This window comes from Anthonomus grandis, chromosome 13, assembly GCF_022605725.1.
Source record: "Anthonomus grandis grandis chromosome 13, icAntGran1.3, whole genome shotgun sequence".
In the NCBI taxonomy this organism is placed as follows: domain Eukaryota; kingdom Metazoa; phylum Arthropoda; class Insecta; order Coleoptera; family Curculionidae; genus Anthonomus; species Anthonomus grandis.
The window spans coordinates 15,895,147-15,918,517 of record NC_065558.1 but is presented as its reverse complement, the minus strand read 5'-3'; the positions used below and the strand labels follow the sequence as shown (position 1 = coordinate 15,918,517).

General features: G+C 31.9%; 1 protein-coding gene across 1 annotated transcript in view; it reads left to right on the top strand.

The window, feature by feature from the left end:
* The first annotated feature begins 7,963 nt into the window (after positions 1-7,963).
* LOC126744085 (uncharacterized) overlaps positions 7,964-23,371 on the top strand; it is a 48,293-nt gene continuing 32,885 nt past the window's right edge. The window contains exons 1-7 of the mRNA XM_050451430.1: positions 7,964-8,175; positions 8,235-8,398; positions 8,454-8,635; positions 8,691-8,859; positions 13,422-13,590; positions 13,642-13,909; positions 13,960-14,143. Of these exons, the coding sequence (XP_050307387.1) occupies positions 8,118-8,175; positions 8,235-8,398; positions 8,454-8,635; positions 8,691-8,859; positions 13,422-13,590; positions 13,642-13,909; positions 13,960-14,143 (1,194 nt within the window). The 5' untranslated portion in view covers positions 7,964-8,117. The remainder of the gene's footprint in view (positions 8,176-8,234; positions 8,399-8,453; positions 8,636-8,690; positions 8,860-13,421; positions 13,591-13,641; positions 13,910-13,959; positions 14,144-23,371) is intronic.

Here is a 23,371-nt window from a genome sequence, read left to right as displayed (position 1 = left end):
TGAATACCCGCTAGATTCCAATATCGGATCAATTGATTAATGGTACTGTGGGTACCAAGCGATAATCCTAATGGGTATCCTGTTGGGTACCATATGTGCGCCTGATAAATATCATTTTTGGATAAAGCCGAATTTTGAATAATATACGATTATTTCACATATTGCTTTCATCTCTTGACCACTATCAACTTAGTTTTTCCTTAAGGCACGCTACTTAATTGTAAGCAAATATATGTATGAGATTATAGGACTTGTTGAAGTGTGTCATTTTTTCTTTTGCGGTTTGGTTTGATAAATAATTATCAAATCTAATGACGCATCCATATATGAAGGCTCCCTGGAACATACAACATCTTTTAATAAATATCTTTAGTCATGCCGAAATTGGTATATCCACTGGATAACCGTATAGGTTACCGGATAGTCTGGAATGTATTTGGACAATTTATTTGGATATGCACTGGAAGGTTTGTGCTATCTGGGTGGGAGACGTGCAGTTAAAATACTCCAGGATAATTCGATGTTTGGTGGCCTCTCGTTTGGTGGACATGCAAGTAGAAAGCAAAAAATTTGAGCTTAACTGGATAGAGTCCAATGTCTGGCATGCCTTAGCATAACGAGTTCCATGCGAAAGGAGTTAGAGATTAGAGCGATTGAGACTCTGTTAAGCTTTCGCTCCTCTACCTTGTGGTGCAATTCGAAGCAGTGAGGACTGCGCGTAGGCTACACGTCCTTAGTGGTCATGCAAAAATCGTATCACAGACCGTACAGGAATGTTCTCTCCTTCTGATGGGCAGTGACTCCATGGACCTGAGACAGTGAATTGTAAGGTTTTTGTGGCCCATATCAGTGACAGACAAATGGTAAAGGCTCCAGGCCTACATTGCTAAACAGAGGGACCATCTGGTATACAGATGGCTCCACAATAAACAATTTAGCTGATGTAGGGTTCTGTGGTTCTTATGACCCCATACACCAGTAATCAAAGGACATCGTTGTCTTCCAGGCTGACGTACACGTTTCGAGCTGCTCGGACAACAGGGTTGCCATTAATAATAATATTCATTAGCCTTTATTTTCAATAGGCAACTTGCCCAATAATAGGAAACAGCTACAAAACAATGACAAATATAGTTTAAACAAAAAATAATACAAAACACACCCAAAAAACAAAATAAAGTTACAATAACAAAAATTATTCAAAAAATTAAAACAAATAACTATTAATATAATATATAACAAAAATTAAGAAGATAATCATATATTCAGCAAAATTAAATTAACTGCAATATACCTACTAACTATAATTTAAATAAATGGGTCTTAATCCCAAGAGTAATAATCCACCAAGATATCGATAATCATATGAACCGGGGAGAATTTATATCACACATGTGACAGATTCGATTAAATATAGCTCATATTGTATATATTGGCGATTTTAACAGGATGTTAATATGAGGCCTTGGCAGAAAGAAAGTTAGGGGATGTCTAGCGTTAAGCCCAGGCTCCATGAAACCTACACCAGAAAAAAGTACAGGACTATCAATTAATCCATTCAGTAACCCATGCAGAAATTTGACGATTTGCAGAAGAGAAGATAATTTTTCTGAGATGTAATGGATGTAGATTGAAGCGTTCCAATAGTTGCCAATGATCAAACGCTCTAACTGGATATATGCCAACCTACCTGAAGGCCAAATACTTAGCTGAACAGATTCAATGAGATTCAATATGATTCTGATAGAACGGGTTCCATATAATGCAGCGAAACTCCAATTTAGATCTCACAAAGCAACAAAAAAGCAGTCCTAATGTATATTCCAAAGTAAAACTCTCAGAATTTCTAATTATAAACTTAAACCTGCTCAGAGGTCACTTGCCTATGTTGTTGAAGTGTGGAACGAATGTAAATTCAGAATCAAAGGTGATACCAAGTAATTTGCTCTAATCTAGTCAAAATAGTACCAATAATGAAGTAATTAAAATCTAATGGTGGATTTGAACTAGAGTAACTGACCACACTACATTTAGCCGCATTCAAACCTAACCTGTTATCAGCGCACCATACCTCCAATGCATTCAGGCAGCTCTGAAGAAAAACATAATCCTCCAAACCATATACATTCAAATATAACTTTAAATCATAAATATTGAGACATATTGAGATCTACCAATCAAGTAGGAATGAAATAAATTAAATAATCTCCCTGAAAAACCGAAGGCTTTTTCGAAGTCGGTATAAATAACATCGCCTTGAGTATTAACATCAAGTGATTCACAGATATGGCTAGACAGACAGGACATAGGAGATGAGCTCTTTTGCATGACTGAATAGCGATCGATTATTTCAAAATTTTTTAAGAAGTTACAGAGTAATGAGATTGGCCTGTAGTTCACAATTTGATCAGAGTCCCCAGCTTTTAAAATAGGTATTATTTTAGCAGTCTTCCGAATTTCAGGAATCTGTTCTGTTGACAGTATTAAGTTGAAAATGTAGGTCAGCGGATCAGCCAAGACACCAATGCAATCTTTAACGAAGAAGCTAGGTACACCGTCTACACCAGATGTTAACTTATTTTTGAGTTTTTTACTAGCCAAAATAATCTGGGAAGCATCAATCAGCCTTGAAAATGTTAAAGTGGGGTACATTACCAGACGTCGACGAATGGTTAATGAAATTTGATTGTATAAATGTCTCACGAAAAAACAATGCAAAGCATTAAGGCTATTACGGCCCTAAGGGTGAACTCCAAGCTGTTACTGAAGTGCATAAAGATCTTGGAGGCACTGATGCAGCTTCTTTGGGTGCCTGGTCACTAGGCTATGCTGAAAACGAGAAAGTGGTCTTCCTTACTAGATTGGGATCTGTGAAACGCCTGATAGGTCGCGGTGTAGCTTAAGGCCGTTGAAAAGAGGATGACACTGCAGCCTACGTTATCGCATACAGATGGGCTAGATTTAAAGTTCTGGGTATAAGACCTACAATTTACTCGCAACGTCATTCAAGCCAGAGTGCCCCATTAGTTTTTCCAATGCTCTTGGCTTCTGATGGTAACCCTCCACCTTAGAACATGAGAGAGAGGAGAGAGAGAGAGAGAGAGAGAGAGAGAAAACACCTTAGAACATGAGAGAGAAAATGTTCTGTTTCTTATAGCTTCATCAGAACTAGAACAAATAATCAGGAAGTCCAGTAGGTCCTTTTACATCATTAGTTTCTATGATATACTTTTAAGAAAATATTGTAGTTTTATACTGTTTTAAAAGGCACGTAGACCCATCTTAAGTTCATAATTGTTTATGTCTAAGTTCTGCTAGAAAATACAAATATTAACAATAGATTAATGGTTTTGTGTTATCTTAAAAAATTACATTAGCCTAAATCAAATTATGCACTGCTAAAATTTTTGAATATTTTAGCAAAAACTATAATATCATAAATACGAAAGTGGCATATTGGCGATGTGTATGTTGATGCGGTGAAATAATTAAATTGATTTTGGTGGAAAAGGACTCAGTTTCCCCACCCTAATTGTTTCCACCCCTAAGTGTTCAGTCACCTTCGCGACTATGGCATAGTGTACAAAAGGATGACATGAATTAAATGGTACATTTAGGTAAAAACGCCAGTTTTGCACATTCGTAAGCTGGAATTGAACAGACGACATGTAAATATAAGATCTATAATTAAAAAAATGTTGACAGTCATACGAGTAGACTCCGTAATAAACTGTTTTGAATCACAATTGTGACACAATGAAATTAGCTGAGCTATGATAATATAATACGATATAATAATATATTCTATCTATAATCTATCTTTTTTTTTATAGTGTTTTGAATTAACAAATTGGTGCTATCTTAACATTTTTCATTTATTGATAAATGATTGATGCTGAGTGTAACAAAAGGATTGTTTGATGCATGATGTAAAGTTGTAAGAAATCATAAAAAAGTTGATTGCAAAGGTACTATCAGACAATATACACGATACAGGGATATTAGAGATTCTGTTCATTAAAATATATCTATTTGTTATTGTTTTAATGCAAGAGGTACTAACTAAAAATTTTCGCCCAACATCTTTTCAAAAAATTGGGTGTTTGGGTTAATTTATTGATATTAGTGATTTGATAGAAATTTAAAAACATAATTTCTACCAAAATAAGAGTTTAATTAAAATTTTTATTGCTTAGAGGACATCGTGTCCCACCAAAAAGTAAATAAATTGACTGCCTTTTTTCCTCTCAGTGAAACTAAATACAGGGAAAAATCACTTTATGTACGGCGTATATTAGTAGGTGCCAACACCTCCAACATATTACCTAGAAGTAATTTCCCCTATTAAAACATTTATTATTATTTACAGTTATTGATGTCGTACTACAATCATGTCTGATTGGTTACTGCCAGCAGTGCTGCCCAAGTACTCGAATACTTTTACTCGTATTTGGGTTACGGATAAAAAATACTACTCGTGACTTTTACTTACAAGTATTTTTATTTAAAAATACTCGTACTCGTACTTTTAAGTAAATTTAAATGTATTCGTAAAATTCTACTCGTAGAATACAAGTATTTTATACGAGTATTTCATTTATGTTTACCGCCGAATATCGCGCGGCGCCCGTCAAAGAAATTTGCCGCTATAGTGGCGGTGCGCATTGACTTTTTAGCGGCCGTGCCGAGTTATTTACAGAGACAACCAACTTGTCTCTGTGTCTGTCTGTCAACTTGTGTCTGTTGTTGGTTGTCTCTGTTATTTATTTATTTGAGTAGAGGGTACGGTGGCAATTCTGGAGATGGATTCAGTCTTTAATTGCGCTTTTTATGATTCTGTTTTTATCGGTTCAATTTTTTCGTTTTTTTTTTGGAATATTATGTATACTTACATACAGTACATAATATTGGCTTTGTACCTGGTAGCATAGGATATTGTGTTGTGGCTAGCTATTATCATAAAATTCGTATCATACCTATTTAGCACTGCACTTGTAACGAAGAAGGTTGGTTGTTTTTGTTTTTATGTTTTGAAAACAATTTAAATAAAAGGTACTTACCTTTTTAGGTATTATATTAGATTAGGTTTAAGTACAAAAATGGAAAGTGGAAGTAGTGCCGACTACAGTAGCTCTGATAGTGAGAGTGTTGTAACTGTAACACGCGTAACACCTAGTACTTCAACAAAAAAACGCAAGCGTAATAATTGTGAAAATATAGCTGAGGCTGAGAATATTACTGAAACTCCCAATATCTCCGATGGTGACGATGATGAGAATCTGCAAAACATCCGAAAAAGAATTGCAAAAAATGCCATTCTGGACGGGAAATTTTTTGAGGTAAGAACTACTTTTATTTTTGAGCTTTATGATTGTAAGTAAAAAATATTCTCTAGGTCAAACAAATTATAGATTTTAACCATATTCTGACGATTTGTAAAAGTTGCCAACTGAAAATTAAAGAAATAAAGGGTTCCGTAATAACCACAACCAACTTCGTCAAACACTTAAGAACAACTCATCAGAATGGCTATACAGAGTATATTAAATATAAAAATGAAAAAAAAAGAAACTGCTAAAAAGGAAAATAAATTAAAAAATGCAATAACTAGTTCTGCAGCTGAGCAGTAAACTACTTTGCAAAAATATTTTGCAAGACAACAAGGGCCAAAAACAATAAATCAAACAGAATTCGAAAATAGACTGATTAGATTTGTAATTAACACCATGAGTCCATTATCAATAGTAGAAAATCCAAGTTTTAGACAGTTATTTGATGGATTTAATCTTGAATTGGTTAGCAGAAACACTTTGACTCGACGTATCTCAGAACTATTCAAAGAAAGGCAAGCAAAATTAAAATCCGAATTATTGAATATTCAATATGTTTGTACAACGGCTGACATATGATCAGGAGAAAAAAGAAGTTTTATTGAGGTTACCTGCCATTGGATAAATGAAGACTTTAGCCGTCAATCAGTGACCCTGGCCTGTCAGAGATTTAAAGGTACTCATTCATACGATCGAATCGCTAGTATTTTAGAAGATATACATATGAGATACGGATTAGACACAAATAAAATCGTTGCAACTGTCACCGATAACGGGTCAAATTTTGTTAAGTCTTTTAAAGAATCTGGAGTTACACTACCTGGTATGCTTATTACTGATAGTTTTTTTGATATTACCGAAATTAATGAAGGTAGTGGAAGTGGGTCCGATAAAGAGAACTTTGATGATCAAGAGGCTGAGGAAATAACATTTGAAATCATTGGAGATGACGGTAAAGTTATCAACAACATAGACTACCCCATCATTTACGCTGTGCAAGTCACACTATTAGTTTAATTTGCACTACTGACTGCAATAAAGCTATAAATGGTATAATATCCATTAAAAAAATTGTAAACGGCAAAAACAAAATGATTGATTTGTTTAAACGGTTAAATTTAAAGAATTGTTTTTTTTGAAAACGAACTTTTTACGAACGAAATATTTGGGAGAATATTGTCAAGTGATGGAACCATTAGCAGCTGCTTTAGATGTGTTGCAAGGTGAAAGTAATGCGTGTTATGGTCTTTTGCTACCATGTTAAGCTTCACTAAAAAATAAACTAGACAAGCTATCAAAAAACAATTTTAAATTCGCATCGCCGTTAGTTAAAGCATGCCTCGATGGATTGCAAAGTAGCTTTAAACTTTTTTTTACAATAGGTGAACAAGTACATAGCGCTATAATAGCTTCGGTTTTACACCCTCAATTTAAGTTACACTGATATAATGTTATTAGTAAAACATACCCTTTGTCTCCAAGTTTAACATCAATAGAAAAAATGGTGGTAATCCAAGCAAAACATTTTATTGATAATAAAAAAATATAGGTGAAAATTCTAAAAGGATTGCTTGTGAGTCTGTACATAATTTTTTTGATTTTGATCATTCTGAAGCACCTGATGCTGATGAGAACGTTCCGGGGACAAGTTATCCTCAGACTGAATCCAGTTTTTCGAAAAAAGCAAATTTAATTAAAAACCGAGCCGAATTAGAGTATTTAAGGTATATTAGTGATTCGCGAACAAATTTAAATGTGCTTGAAGATTACCCGACAATAAAAAAAAATTTTAATTGAATACTCCACTTATCTCTTCCGCACCCGTTGAGAGACTATTTGCGTTTGCCACAATAATTAATAGTCCAAGGAGGCATGCTTTATCTGATGGCAATTTTGAAAAACTCGTCGTTTTAAAGAACTATGTTAAGCTTGGATTTTATGTTCAATTAAGATTTTATGTTTGGTTTTTAGTTTTTTAGGTAGTTGTATTGCCAAAAAGCGTTTTGATATTTTTTTTTTTTATAAAGATACTAAAAAGTTTAGTTTAGTTTTAAGAATAACTTGTTTGTGCAATCTATTATACAAAAGTGTGCTTATTTTCTACGAATGTTTAATTTTAAGAATTTATGTTTAGTTTTCAAGTTCCTAACTTTCCCAAAAAGTTGTGATATTTTTGTTATTTAAGAAATAAACGTTATTTAGTTTTTTTAGAGAAAAAATGTGTGTTTTATTTTTGTTAAATTATAATGTTTATTAAAAAAACTATGTGCTGTGTAAAAAAAAGCTGTTTGTACTATGGCAAATAAAGATATTTTTTTATTTTGTTTATTTTTCAAAATCTTTTTACATTTTCCAGTTTTTTAATAGTATTCGTACTCTTTACTCGTACTTTTACGAGTACTACCCGTATCCGTAGACTGCGTGTGTAAAGTTACTTACGAGTAAAATACTTACAAATACATTATTTGAGGACTCGTACTCGTAGATTATACGAATTCATTTTTTTTTTACTCGTGGGCAGCACTGGTTACTGCCTATTCTTATGTGAATCAATTCCCCCTTAAAGGTTGTCTCCCGACAAAACGCTTGTCATTTGTCAAATTGCATTTGAATTTGACATTGACAATTCTTGTCATAACACGTCTGTGATGTCTGCGTCTGTTTTTGTTGTAATTCTTGAGAAGTTTTGTGTTTTTCTAATTATAAAAGGACATATTAAAATTAAGGAAAAAGTCGATCAATGCTTACTAATGCCTAATTATATTATTTCTGCGTAATATATCCGATATGGCTTACGTGAACGTAAAGGATTGGTCTGTAGAGCAAGTCATGTATTGGCTTAAAGGTAGGGGGCAATTAAATTCCTGTTTTTTTAAGTTTTATTCCGAAAACTCCCATTTTTAGGCTTGGATAATGTAATATTTCAATACCAGGCTTGCTTTCTTAATAATGGGGTGACTGGGCATCAGTTATTAAACTTCAGAGCAGATGATCTTGACAACTTGGGTGTGAAAAAATTGGGGCACCAAGAGATCATCTTGGAAGCTGTTGAACACTTGAGAAATTTTGTATGAAATAAGTAATAACCTAATTTATACTTTTTTTAACTTCATTAACTTTTAGCATTATGAGCTCGATAAAGAGAACTTACAAATGTTAGCGCTTAAGTTGTCTTGTGCAGCGAATTCTTTATATAAAGAACTGCTATTAATAGATGAGAAAAGTGACTTTTTAAAGACTCAAGTTATGTCTGATGTTCACAATATTATTGCTGCCATAAAGCCTTTAGTGTTATGGCTTGATAGGTACTTTGCTCCATTTATTTTTTCATTATATACACTACTAAATGTTTCATTATAGATCCCCTTTTACCAAGGAAAAAGATTATATAGAAAACAAAAAGGAACTGTTAAGTCTTAGTTTTGATATGGCCTATATTGCCCATAGAGGAATATTCTCAGAAAACCCTGTTTTAACTATTAAGAAAAATTGTGATAAACTAGCTAAGATTGCTGATTATATTATTCAGGTAAGCCTTTTTATGAAAAAATTAGTGTTTACTTTTGTCAATTCTTTGTTAAAATCCAATTTACCAATATTATTGTCAACTATTCAAAATTTAAAATTATTCCAGGAAATTGCACAGGAAATATTTTGGGTGGGTATATAATTTGATGTGAAAATTAAAATTTTATGTTCATTTTGACCTTCATGTTAACTATGTATATTTCTCAGTACTATTAGTCACTTGATATTTATTTTTTCTTGTTAATGGATATTAAATGCACTTTATTTAATGCACAAAAATTTTAATTATTGCATGTTTGTGTATAGACATCTTTCTACTATACATAAGAATTTTTGATTAAGTGTAATAAATAATTCTTTTTACAAGTATAAGTGGTTACTTCCGTCATTCTCTTAGACTATAATTAGGTTTTTAATTCATTAGCTACATTTACAATGCGCAGATCTATTAGATCAAATGATTGTGTTGAAATTACTATTTTTATTTAGTATAGCCCAGTTTACAAAATTACAACCAGTTAAATTAGTGCAGGATTATCTCCAGGATTAAAATGTCACTTTAAGGGAGTTTATCAGTTTAGATGAAAAATTTTAGGATATAACCTGTAAATCTGTAAAAGTGTTATTGTTGTTTAAAAATAATAAAAATAAACTACATTTTTTTAAGGCTTAAACTTGTCCTTCTCTTCCTCTTCTTTTTTATTTTTCTCTACAAAAATAAAGACCTGGTAAACTACCATCTAATAAAATCTCAAACTTGTCATTTTGATACTTAAAAATAGGTCCTAGGTGTTTACATTGAAAAAAAATTAATTTTATCTTGTTTGGGAAGCCTTAAATTCGTGTATCAAATTTTAGTGCACTGTAATTTACACCGAAAAAATAGTCCTGACGTCATTTGACCCATGTATTAAATATTTGGTACATGCATTGTAAATGTAGCTATTTTGTGAGGCACATTACTTAAATGAATATTAAAAATTTAATTTAAAGTTCCAGTAAGATGAGAGGCTAATAACTTATAGCAGATAATAAATAACTTATAATAAATAACAGTACATAATTCTTATTAACAGAATCTGATAAGTAAGACAAAAGTGATAGACTACAGATTGATCAGGTTCACTTAAAATTAAAATTGACATAAAAATTGTGGTCATATAATAGGAAACCACTTACCCTTATCATACATTTTATGGTCTGTGTAAATAATAGTCCTTTATAAAACTCAAATGGGGTATAGGCAAACATAAATCATGTTCCTAGTGTGTTTGATAAGTCCTGTTATTTGGGAAATTAAATAGCTGATCATGAATAAGATATACAATGTTTCAAATCAAAAAACAATTAGCAAGATCCAAAAAAAGTTGTTTACAATTAGTTTGTGGATGTACTAGGCACAATGATGTAATAGATCCTTTTCGTAAGACAAAAAACTCTATTAAAATATTTTACATTCAGAAACCCTAAAATGGAATACTAAATATAGAACTTTTCTACTAGAAAAGCCTGAGTTTAGTTTTTAAAATATTTGGAAGCTTAAAGGCAACCAGGTCCATGTCTTTTACTTGAGTTGACACAGTCTGAGTTTTAGATAGATTAAAGAAAAGTCAATAAGGTGACAGGGAGTCTTGACCTTCTTAATGTCAATTACCCTCCAATTTGTTCTAAAAAATCAAGATTTATGAAGTTATTGATATAAATGAGGAAAAATGTTGGATTGGGTTCATACTTGAGGTACACCATTAGAAAGGATTTCTTTATCTGATGATGTGCCCTTTATACAGATTAAGTTCTTACTTTGTTCAAGGTTGTCATCTTGGTAGACTTATTAAGTATAAATGATATTTGTTTTGGAGATTAGTCATGGTGAACCATTAACTAACTGATTGTATTATTGTCTTTGTAATAATATTTGAAAATATTTATATCAGCCCTATTATGTATGAGATCTCAGAAACACTCATTGTGCTGCCTCAATGTGGTTAGAAAGATAAAAGTAATTCAGATGTCAACCTGATATGATTTACCATCCAGATAAACTAATGTTGAATTACTTATTAAAATATGTGAAAATAAATGCTATGCTGATCTTTGCAATTACTTTTTTCACCCTTTTCTACTCTGTTGTTTAAAAGGTAGAGTGACAAGGGTCCAGTCGGAGTACACATATAGTTTAAAAAAAACATTTTCATGTGTCATATTTTAGGCAAGAAATTAGTAATTGAATTTTTTTAATGAAGGTTTATTAAAACTATCATTAAGAATTTAGCGTTTGGTGCTCTCGATATTGCTGTAAAATGCCAGGAAAATAGATTAACTCTAATTGTTAAAAAATTATTACAGTACATATATTATACATATTTCATAGCTTCCATAAATGGAGCTGAATTACTGAATATTTCGTTATTTTTCACCAATAATTAATTTTAATTAATTATTGGTGAAAAATATAGAAATATTTTAAAACACAAATATTATAAGTAACAATATTTTCAAAATTTTTATATTGAATTGAAAACATATTTTTGTTATTTCATTCCCTATTGGGTTATAAAATCATGTCATGGTTATAAAAATATAACCCAACTAAATTAAAATCATTTCAATATTTCGTGTAGTACCCCTTCTCCTTTATAACATCTGCACATTGTCTTGGCTTGGACTCAATTAATTTCATAATATAGTCATTGTTCACTTCTTTCCAAGCCTTTTCCACTATTTCAAAGAGAATATTTGTATTAGAGCATGTTAGGTGCCTGATTTTGGTGTCAATGTAATGTCATAAATTCTCTATAGGGTTTAGGTCTGGCGATTGAGATGGCCAGACCATTACTATTATTTTTTCTTCGGATAGCCACCTCTTAACAAATTGAGAAGCATGTTTTGGATCGTTGTCATGCTGAAATATGCCTGTTACTGGCATGACTTCATCCATATATGCCGCTAAATGTGTTTGCCGAATGTCTTTGTATATGAAACGATCCATTTTGCCCACTATTCTTACTATGGGTCCCATGCCACGAGCTGAGAAACATCCCCATACAAGAATATTTCCCCCTTCATGTTTAACTGTGGAGCAAATGTACTTTTTGTTTAATCTTTGTTCACTGGGGCGTCTGACGTACATCACTCCATCAGTCCTGAATAAATTATATTTAGATTCATCACTAAATACGACTTTCTTCCAATCAGCTACAGACCAGTGGACATGAGATTGAGCAAAGTGAAAACGAGCCTTGACGTTCTTCTTTGAGAGTAACGGTTTTTTGGCGGGGCGACGAGCAGGTAAGTTGGCATCAAGTAATCTTCTCCTTACGGTGCTGGAACTGAGGTTTACTCCTCCACCCTCCTTTAATTTTGCCAAAATTTGGGAAGAAGATAAAAAAGGATTTTCTTTGGAAATTCGTAGCAGCTGCCTATCCATCCTCAAATTTGTTTTTCTGGGTCTACCAGGAATGGGCGCCGGTGCAGCTGTTCCAGTAAGGCGAAATTTTTTGCAAACTCTGGATATGATTGACCTGTGAAGCCGTAAGCTTCTTGCAATGTCACTCTGCCTAACACCATTTTCATAATGCTCCACAATAATTTTTCTTACATCACCAGAGACTGTTTTTGAGCAACCCATTTTAAGTTAATTCTGAGATTCAAAAATAACAACTTTACAGCAGGTAAATCGATATTTAACTGATAAAATAAATGCGAAACAAGAATGTTGCTATATTTATGCACATTGTCTAAATAAACAAACATGAAGTTCCTTACTCTGCATTGGCATTCTTATGATATCTCGGTATATTTATAAATAATACAGAGGCGTGTACTTAAAAGTAAAGAAATAATATGGAATAAATAAAGGAGCAAATAATCTTTTTGAAAACATCGCTTATTGCTATATTTATGCACAATACTGTATCCAACAAAAAAAAAAATAAAAACATCACTGTTACCAAAAAGAGATCTCTGTATAAGGCTATTTTTTTTAATTAAAAAAACATAATCAAACTATAACAAGATTCCAAATCATTAGAGAAAAGCACCTAATTTACACTTAAACTGCATTTTTGGTGCTTTAAATATTCTTTATATTGGTAGGGTTGCTAACTTTTTTAAAGCTGCATCACCCCTATGACTCTTTCTGTATTTTATATCAAAAATAAGTCTCACATTTGTTACATAAGTAACTAACATACCTTGTATATTATTTGAATCTTAGTAAAATGGTTTTTACCAGGTTACTGCCAAATCTAGAAGATTTATAGTCGGCTTATGAACTTGGGTTATGAAGGTGAAAAATAAATATATTTCTTTTTATTTCAATTAGACTTTGTTTCCCCAGTATCTATTTTCAATTACAATAAATTTATGAAAGTTAATAAGAAAATTAAATAACCCTTAAAATACCTTTAAACTGAATACCTATTAAATTCAGATCTAATTTAAAACTGTTTTTCTAAGGATTATATGGTCTATAAATTTTAACGACCTCTAAAATACTGTAATTGCATTTTTTAAAGAACATTTTTATGGAAACAAAAATTAGTATTTCTAAACATTTTTAAGGAAATATGTGATCCTATGGTGCTCCAACCCGCATCCCTAGACCTAGCGACATTGAAAAAGAAGGAACAAGATTTGGGCTTCTATCTTATGCCCAATTATCATGCCATTCACCAGATTGTTGATATTAAATTTGGGACTCCCGCTCATGGTAGTACTAAGATCGAAGAAGGTACTCCTAATTTGTTTTTAAAAGTTTTTCTTCTAAAGCACTTAATTTTAGGTGATGAAATAGTTCAAGTAAACTACCAAACCGTAGTGGGTTGGCAGGCCAAAAAAGTGATGCTTCTATTGCAAGAAGTTTCCCCTGAGGTTGTTTTAACATTAAAAAAACGACCAAGGCATTCGAAGGTTTATGGACAGATTTATATGAAACCCTACAGGTTGCCCAGCAGGAAAAAAAGCAATGAGAATTGGTCTAAATGGAATGATAATATGCAGTCCCCTCGGCTGTTGCCTATTATTAATTTACCACCAATTACAGTCACTAAGTAAGTAAGGCTCTGGTTTAATTTTTTTTTCTGACATAATGTGTTATTAGATCTGAGGAGGAAATTAGTAATGTGGAAGCTGAATTGAGTAGCAGCGATAGTGAACCTCCAGATAGTCCACTGGAGGGTAATTTTAGGATGTACCCAGTAAAGCCCAGACCGATTTTACAGAGAAGGAATACTATTACCGGTACCACACCTACCAATAAGAGGCCTACAACGTCTATTGATGAGGTAAGAATCTCAAGTTTTTTGTTTAGTATAAAGCAACCAGGGGTAAACCACCAAATCTTGACAGGGTACATTATAGTAAAGGTTAAGTTAACCAAGTAATGTGTTGTTAAGTTCAATAGATTGTTTTCTAATTTATACTTTTATCAAAACACATTTATTTACGTGTACTTACAATAAATTTTTGAGTTTGTCAAGAAAATGATATTTGAAAAATTCGTTAATATGTTTAAGTCGTAGTTTAAAAAACACTTGATGATTAAATCAATTTAATTCCATACTAAGGAGTTTATGGGTAAGACAGTACATTGATAATAAAAAATAATGGAGACATAGATGGAGTTTGCAGGTTTAGGACCAAGAAATCAAAAACTTCCTTTTTTAAAAAGGTGCAGACGTTTTGACGTTTATTTACATCTTTTTCAAGACTGTTTACTGTGAAGAATTGCATATATACCAATGGCAACAGAACAATATATGTAGATGGGCACATAAATGTGATTGTACTTTGAACAAACATAACATAATCGACAATAACTTTTTGATTTCTTGGTCCTAAACCTTCGAACTCCAGATACGCTACTTACTAAGGATGCTACTTTTAGTCAATAAAAAATAACTATAATACATAATAGGACCACTTTATTGCATTAAATTAACATGGTTTTAAGGCATTAACTACTACCCAGATAATAATAATTTCGCATTTTTAGATATCTATTTAGATGTTAGATATTTACTTTGAGATCAGCACAAATTTAGGGAACTTAAACTCTATTCTATTAATGGAATACAGGACATTGTATTTATTATTGGCTACTATATTAATAGGTGATTTAAAAGAGCTACAGGAAATTTAAAAAAAATCTATACAACCCAATTTAATATTTCAAAGTCAAAATTTGTATTTAACGGGTATGAAGTTTGGTTTATGACAATAAAAAAATTATTTATTTCAAATGTTGTCTGCAATTGGCTTTGAGGGAGTCCATTTGGTGCGTCCAATTTTCAAGGACTCTTCCGATCATATAGGCTGAAATTCCATTTATGAAGTGCATTATGTTCGCGTCCAAAGCATTAATTGATTGCGGTTTATCGACATATCGACCTTTGACTTTAATAGCCTCAAAAAGTTGGTAAGCAACCTTTGGTTAAGTTGTTTTGTTTGTCCTGGAACAAGTCCAAAACTTTAAATTAAAACTCCAAGCAGCCGATGAGCTAAGACAAGAAGCAAATCACTACATGCTTCAATAAAATTTCTGACATTCCTCAAACGAATTTCGAAGAATTAAATCTAGTAATTAAATTCAATAATTAAGAAATAAATGGATTCAGTACAATAGAACTTACCTTTTCTATGTTTAACCCGTTTGATCCAGTTAATTTACTGAATTTAAGAAGAAATGTTTATACTGAAAAATCATAACTTAATTAGATATTTAAAATTACACTAATTCCATCTGATCACGAACTTAGTAAATATACCTGGACTGCCAATTCAATGAAAAGTAAATGACCACTACTAGACGGCTGCCATTTTGCGTGATTGTGTCCTTTCGATGTTGGTCACTCTGACAAATTTTAGTTATGCCAGTTCTAGGGAAACAAAACAGTTAAAGTTTTTGGAAGGTTATATTTACAAAAATATAAAATAGAAAGTTACATATAGGTAAGGATTTAAGATAGTTGCGTTAGACCTGTGATTTTTCTTGTACTTCTTTAAGAATTTCGTTAAAATTTATGAAAGAAAGTAATCCTCACCTAAAATGAGACAAAGTTTCAATCCAAAAGTTCCAATCAACTTGGAATAGATGCACGCACTTTAAAATATTCGTTTTATTATTTTGATATTCTTGAATCTTATAAATCTATACTTAAACTTGAATCTTATAAATCCTAATACCATGAATGAATACGATTTTGCTTGTATTTACCTAACAAATTCAGTTAAAAACACTTTTATTTTCTTTCTATTTTTACTACTACGAGTTTTACTTTCCAAATAATAGGTACAACCCTCTATAAAAATCAGAATATAGATGATTTTATGAGGGTTTGTACTTAGCAAGGGTTTATATAGTAAAAATATATTATTCTATCATAAACAACACAGACAGACAATTCACAATAATTCGGTTTTGAGAAACAGCGAACCAAATACCTTTTAATAAAGATGGTGATACATTATTCACATATTAAATAAGGAGGAAGATGCATAGCCTGTTCCAGACGATATACCCAAGCGTCGTTTACAAATCCCAGGCACTGGTAATTTTTGGGTATCGTGGCAATAATTGGGTATTTATATATTAGGGGATAAGGACAATAAAATTTCATAGGTAATAAATATGAAGTGCTTTCATTTTAAAACGAACTACCCTTAATAACTTAAAAAAAAAATAAAAAAAAGAGGTGAGAAGGTGATTGACATTGTTTTCTTTTGTTTTTTTTAACAAGTTATCAAGGATGGTTTGTTTTGAAATGAAAGCATCGTATAGAAATTTACACAGACATTCCGAAGCATACGTAACCTATATTTTGTCAACTTTAAAGAGAAAGACTGACCTTTCTTACTCGTAAAAAAATTAATGAATAATATTGACAATTAAAAGACCTTTGTCAATATTATTCACTCATCTAAAAGTCATAAGATCTGTGTTTCTGTAAATAATCACGCTCTTTATGAAAATAAATGTGCTTAAATATTTTAAAGTCATCAGTCATAAAAACTAGATTTTCAGAGAGCTGCACTTAATTTAGAAAAGCTAAATGCACTGAATTAATCAGTCAGTAAGTTAACATTCAACCAACTCAAATATTTACATACAGTATCGGATAAAAATTAAGCGACGCTATAATATTCCTAAAAAACTTTGTGACTGTATGTATAATTAGGAACAATTTTGTAGTATCAGTACATACTTTGTTAATCGTATTTAAACATTATTTGCCTCTTGTGATGAGTAGCAAGAGATTAGTAAATTGTTGTATGTTTTTATGCATTTTTTCATGGACAAAAATAAAGCGACTTGATCGATATTGTTCATACCATTAGTAGATAAACATCGGTTTTGGTCGGTATCAAATCTAAATTTTGTTTAAAAATGCCTCGTGGTAAAAGTTTTTCTATTGATCTTAAAGAAAGAATTATTGCATCGTATAAGATGGGAACACCACAATATGTAATAAAACAAGAACTAAGAGTTTCAAAATCTGTTGTGTCGAGGACCATTCAGAACTATCGAATTAGAGGAAAAGTAGTTAACCGAAAACAGACGGCTAGACCGAGAAAAACTTCAAAGAAACGGGATAGAAAAATTAAAAGGATCTCCCAGGCAAATCCTTTTCTGTCAGCAAAGCAAATTCTAGCTGAAGCTGGGGGCTCTAATGTTTCCTCTCGAACGATACAGCGCAGACTAGTTGAAGCAGGCTTAAAAGCATGCAACCTACCAAAAAACCGCTTCTTAGTAAGAAGAATATTAAAGCACGTCTTCTGTTTGCAGAACAACATGCTCACTGGACACCAGAGCAATGGAAAAAAGTACTTTTTAATGATGAGTCAAAGTTTAATTTGTATAAAAGTGATGGTGTTCAATATGTTCGTCGTATTGCAGGTAAAAGACTTGACCCAATGTATGTCCCAGGTACTGTAAAACATGGAGGTGGCAACGTGTTAGTGTGGGGTTGTTTCTCTGGCTATGAAATGGGACCAATTTCCCAAATTGAGAGCATTATGGATAGGTTTAAGTATAAATATATCCTTGAAAATGTCATGCTACCTTATGCGGAATGGAATATGCCACTACGTTTTGTTTTCCAACACGACAATGATCCAAAACATATAGCAAAATGTATAAAAGAATGGTTTAATGAAAATAAAATAGCCATTCTTAAATGGCCAGCCCAATCGCCCGATCTTAACCCGATCGAAAACCTGTGGGAAATTGTGGATAGGCAACTTAAAAATAAAACCTATAAAAACAAAGAGTACATTTTTGAAGAAATTAAAAATGTATGGAAAAATATTGATCATGTATAATAATTGATAATTTAATATCTTCCATGCCTCAAAGGTGCCGCCAGGTAATCGCAAATAAAGGCTTGTGGACTAAATATTAAGGGCGCAATCTGATATGTTTTCTTTTATTTTTATTGTAAGCGTGGCTTAATTTTTGTCGTATAGAAATATTTAACTTTTCTTTTTATGATCTTGTTTATACGGAGGAATTTTGGTATGTTATGTAATAAATATATGTTTAATGATGAGTGTATTTGTTTTATTTGAGTTTTAATTCTTCTTGCGTTTTTGCTTTTTTAATAAAAGAAACAAATGGTATCGTCGCTCTATTTTTGTCCGATACTGTACATACAGTTATCCCAACAGATTTAGTTAAGATTTATTTAAAATTACCTTAACAGCAGAATCTGTTAATATGTCTAAGTTATTTACCATGGATCCATTGGTTAGGAATCCAAGTTGTTAAGCGGCAAATTTGTGATAAAAAGTAAGTATTGTATAATTAAATAAAACTTCAAAATAACAAAACTTAAGAAATAAAAATTCAAAACTTTTGGTTATAGCGCATAAAACAAAACACTACTTGGTTTATAATATTGCTTTGAATTTAAATCCCCTGTTCTTTTATAAATATGAGCAATTAGATTAGAATTATTATTTAAATAAGACTGCGTTTTTCAGAAAATTAATTGTTTTTAACAGCAAAAGGCGAAGAGAGAAAAACGGTAAATCCCTTGAAAATATTTGCTGGTATCATTACCTTTTTTTGCCTTTAATCTTACCGGGAGTAAAAACAGATGTGAATTACTGAGCAAAGGCATTTGATACAGCTTGATCTGATATTTAACTGTTTCTTTAGTTTCTTTGTCCCTTCATTAGTTATAACGCCTACGGTCTTCAATAGATCTACGAGTTTATTTGCCCTATTTTCAAAATATACCCTAGTAACGACCGACAGTAACGTTGTTTATTTTGTTGTTATTACTGTGCTTTTACCTTTTTATAATTTTTTGATCTGATTTTTATCTTTTCATTTTGTTTCTAGAACCTGTGAAAAAGACAAAATAATTTTCGAAACATTGGGACAAACTGAATTGAGCTTTCTTTCCGCCCAATTTCCCACTAGTACCAGAAGTATAAGTTAAACTTTACAAATTTATACAATATCTATTATTTTTCCAATTATTTTCTAAAATTTACAATATGAATAGTAGAACAGGAGAACGTATTGATGATATGATAAAAATAGATCCGGTTGCTTCTACCTCAAAAATTGCAAGAACTGAGATAAAATATAAAAACTTGAATTAAATTTGCCTATGCAATATTTTTACTTCAAACCTAGCACCCCTGTATTTTGGAAATGAAGCAATTCGAAAATCAGTTTATAGAAACATTTTTCTTATTTTCACCCAAGGATCACCACTTAAATTCTTACCCTATATTTTATTTATTTATTTATTTAATCACAGTATCAACAGCCAAAAGCTACTTACAGATACCAACCTAATACTAAGTAATATAAAGTATACTAAGTTAATAGGAAAAAAACAACTAAACACTAAAGTAAAATGTACCAACTAAGTCATATCTGACATCTACATAACACACATATTAAAAAAATAATGTAACAATGATTAGAATTGCATGATTAAGAGTATTTAAAGTTAAAACAAAAACAAACAAAAATGTACGGCCACTCGAAATTCTCTTTACAACAGGATAAAAAAAAAGTAAGTGAAACAGGGTGTTATTTTGATTTCAGTTTATTCGTGACGAGTGTCCTAAATTAATTGAGACTAATCGAATCAATATATAATATAATAATAATAGCAGAGTTTATAGATGGGTGAGTTTTTGTAAAGGTTTTTACGTGGATATGCTAAGTAAAACATTCTGGAATTACGACAATTTATTTATTTTTATTTATTTATTTATTTATTTATTTATTTATACACGGGATCAACCCCATTACAAAAAATATATATATTTCTGAAAAAGAAATAAAAGCTATACTACCTAACCACTAATTGTTAATTAACAATAATTATCAGACTTAATCTTAATACCAAGGATAATTAAACCGTTTTACAAGTAGTAACAATATTCTCTCAAAATCAGAACAATTAACAATGCAAAATTAGCTAAGAAAAAACAAAATATATTATTATCAATGACAATGATGAAATGTATTTCAAAAATTCCCAAAACTTCAATTCCAGTAGAGTTTACCAGCCTCAAGGTCCTTTCGACAGGCGAGTGCATAGTATAGTTGGTACGATGATAAGGCAAAAAAAAACAATCGATTTGCCCTCAGATTACGGTATGAAATATTATATATATATATATAATATAATATTATATATAATAATATTAAATGAAATCCTATTAAGTAGTTCGGGACAAATCACAAGGCCATTCAAAAGTTTATAAATAAACACCAAATCATTCTCAGTGCATCTCTTAAGTAAACTCCGCATATTCAGCAAGTTCATTGCTTCATCATAACAATGGTCATTAGGAACTGGAATGCGAAGTTTATAAAGGCAGAATCGTAGAAATTTATTTTGAACCCTCTCCAGTGCCATACAATTATTCATGTACAGAGGAGACCAAATTATTGATCCATACTCCAACAAAGAGACAACAAGTGATATGTACAACCTTTTGCAAGTTTCAACTGACAGATCCTTACAATTGCGCAGGACAAAACCAAGGACCTTAGATGCTTTAGTTATAATAGTATTTACATGGGTATTAAAATTGTTCATCAAAAAAGATACCAAGGTTCTTTACTACTTCAGTGTACCTAAGATTAACATTATCAATAGTATAGGAGGAAGTTACCCGTTTGTTTCTTTTGTAGAAACTAATGTAACTGCATTTACCCAAATTCAGAGCCAAACTATTACCAACACACCATTCACACAATCTATTCAGATCATCTTGCAAGAGAACCATCTTGTTGTCTTGTTCTGAACTAATCACCCTATAAAACTTTAAATCATCGGCAAATAAGAAAAAATTACAATTTTTAAAGCAAACCAAAATATCATTAATAAAAATATTGAACAACAGAGGAGAACAATGACCACCCTGTGGAACCCCAGAGGTCACACTGATAAGATGCGACCTAGCATCCCCAATTTGTACCTGCTGAAATCTGTCAGCAAGAAAACTTGCAAACCAGGCCACCAAACAATCTGAAAAACCAAAAAGTCTCAATTTTTCTAATAATAAGCTATGGTTGACACTGTCAAATGCCTTGGAAAAGTCTGTATATATTACATCCACTTGTTCACCCCTCTCCAAAGCACTTAACAGAGCACCCTGATACAGCAACAAGTTTGTAATAGCAGACTTGCCACGACTGAAGCCATGCTGTTCACTTAACAGAAGTTCTTTGCAATAAAAATTAATTTGGTCATAAATAAGACTGTCTAGAAGTTTTGGGATGGCAGACTGTACACACACACTCCTGTAATTGATCATTTCATTAGCAGCACCACATTTAAATATAGGCGTAATAAAACTGAGTTTCCACTCGGATGGAAAAACTGTCAAGTCTAAAGACCTACTGAATAAAATAAAGAGGGGATAAGAGAGGGCACATACACATTTTCTCAAAAAATAATTGGGTATACGATCAGGGCCAGCACTAAGTTTAAGGGGTAATCGAAAGATCTTATCAAAAATTAATCCAATAGATAATTTAGGATTTGGAATAGTCATGTTTACACCAGCATGCCGAGAAGGTAAGACATTATTATCTCTATTATAGACAGTAGAAAAAAACCTGGCAAACCCCTCTGCAATTTGTTCACAACCTGCAAACTCCCCATCATTATATGTCATCAAATCAGGAAGCCTATTCGTTGTTCTCCCATTATTAAACTTATACCAAAAACTTTTGGGGTTTGTATAAAGTAACTGGTCCAAATTTGAAATAAAGTTCTGGTAACAAGTCTCCGTTAGAGTTTTGCACCTAGCTCTAAGATCTGAAAAGACTTCGTAGTCTGCAACAGTATGACTAGACTGATATTTTTTATGTGAAATTTTCTTTTGCTGGATCAAGTATTTTAACTCCCCTGAAAACCAACTGGGAAAAGACGAGGTTTTGAATCTCTTAAGAGGCACAAACAAAGCTATAGCCATATTCAATATATGATAGAACTCTGAAACCGCATCATCAATATTAATTACATTCAAAACATTGTCCCAATCAACTCCACACAAATAAATATTAACACCCAAATAATTTGCATTTCTAAAGTCATAGAAGAACTGTAAAAAATTTAAAGTTTTTTCTTTACCATTGTTAAAAGTTAATTCAAAATGATAAGGCTTATGATTTATCATCGCCTTATATCGGAGACAGATTTATCAAAAACACAGTCAATAGCTTCACTCACCACTAGATCATTCCTATTTGTAAAAGTGAGATCAAGAAAGGCATTTCTATCATTTGGCACAAAATTCCTTTGAAAAAAGTTAAGGTAAGAATAAAACTCCCCAAGTATTAATCCACATGAGTTAGGTGGGCATCTAACAACAGTTTCAAACTCATCATTTTCCCAAAGAGCATCTGGAACATTAAAATCACCAGAAATAATAAAGTCAGAGTTTGAAAATTGTTGCCTGAGAATATCAACTGACTGACAATGTCCTTCATAAGAATCCGTATTGGACCCAGGTGGGATATACACCCCACCAATTACAAAACTCACATTACAAAAAAAGCCCACATTACAAGCTAAAAACAATTGCTCAACTGAATTGTACTGTAATCTAAGTTTTTTGGTATTTATAAAGTCTCTAATGTAAATTAATACACCTCCACCTCTGCGTTTATTGCTTGTAAGAGACGATCTATCACAGCGAAACAGATTGAAAGATTTCACAGCCAATTCAGCATCCGAAAAATCATCAGAGAGCCAACTCTCAACAAATATTAAGATATCATAGTTAGAACATATAATATTATTATGTAATTCCTGAAGTTTAGTACGTAAGCCATCTACATTAAAACAAAAAACTTGTAATGGGGCTACTTCAAGTTTTTTCGATGATTCTGAGCATGTCTGTTAGTTGTGATATAAGGCATATTGTTTCTGTATCTGATTGTTAAGTTTTCTTCGCCATCACTTTTGCGCTTGTTAAGCTCATCAAAAATCTTAGCCGAGCACTTTCGTTGTAGGGGGGTAAGGTCACTT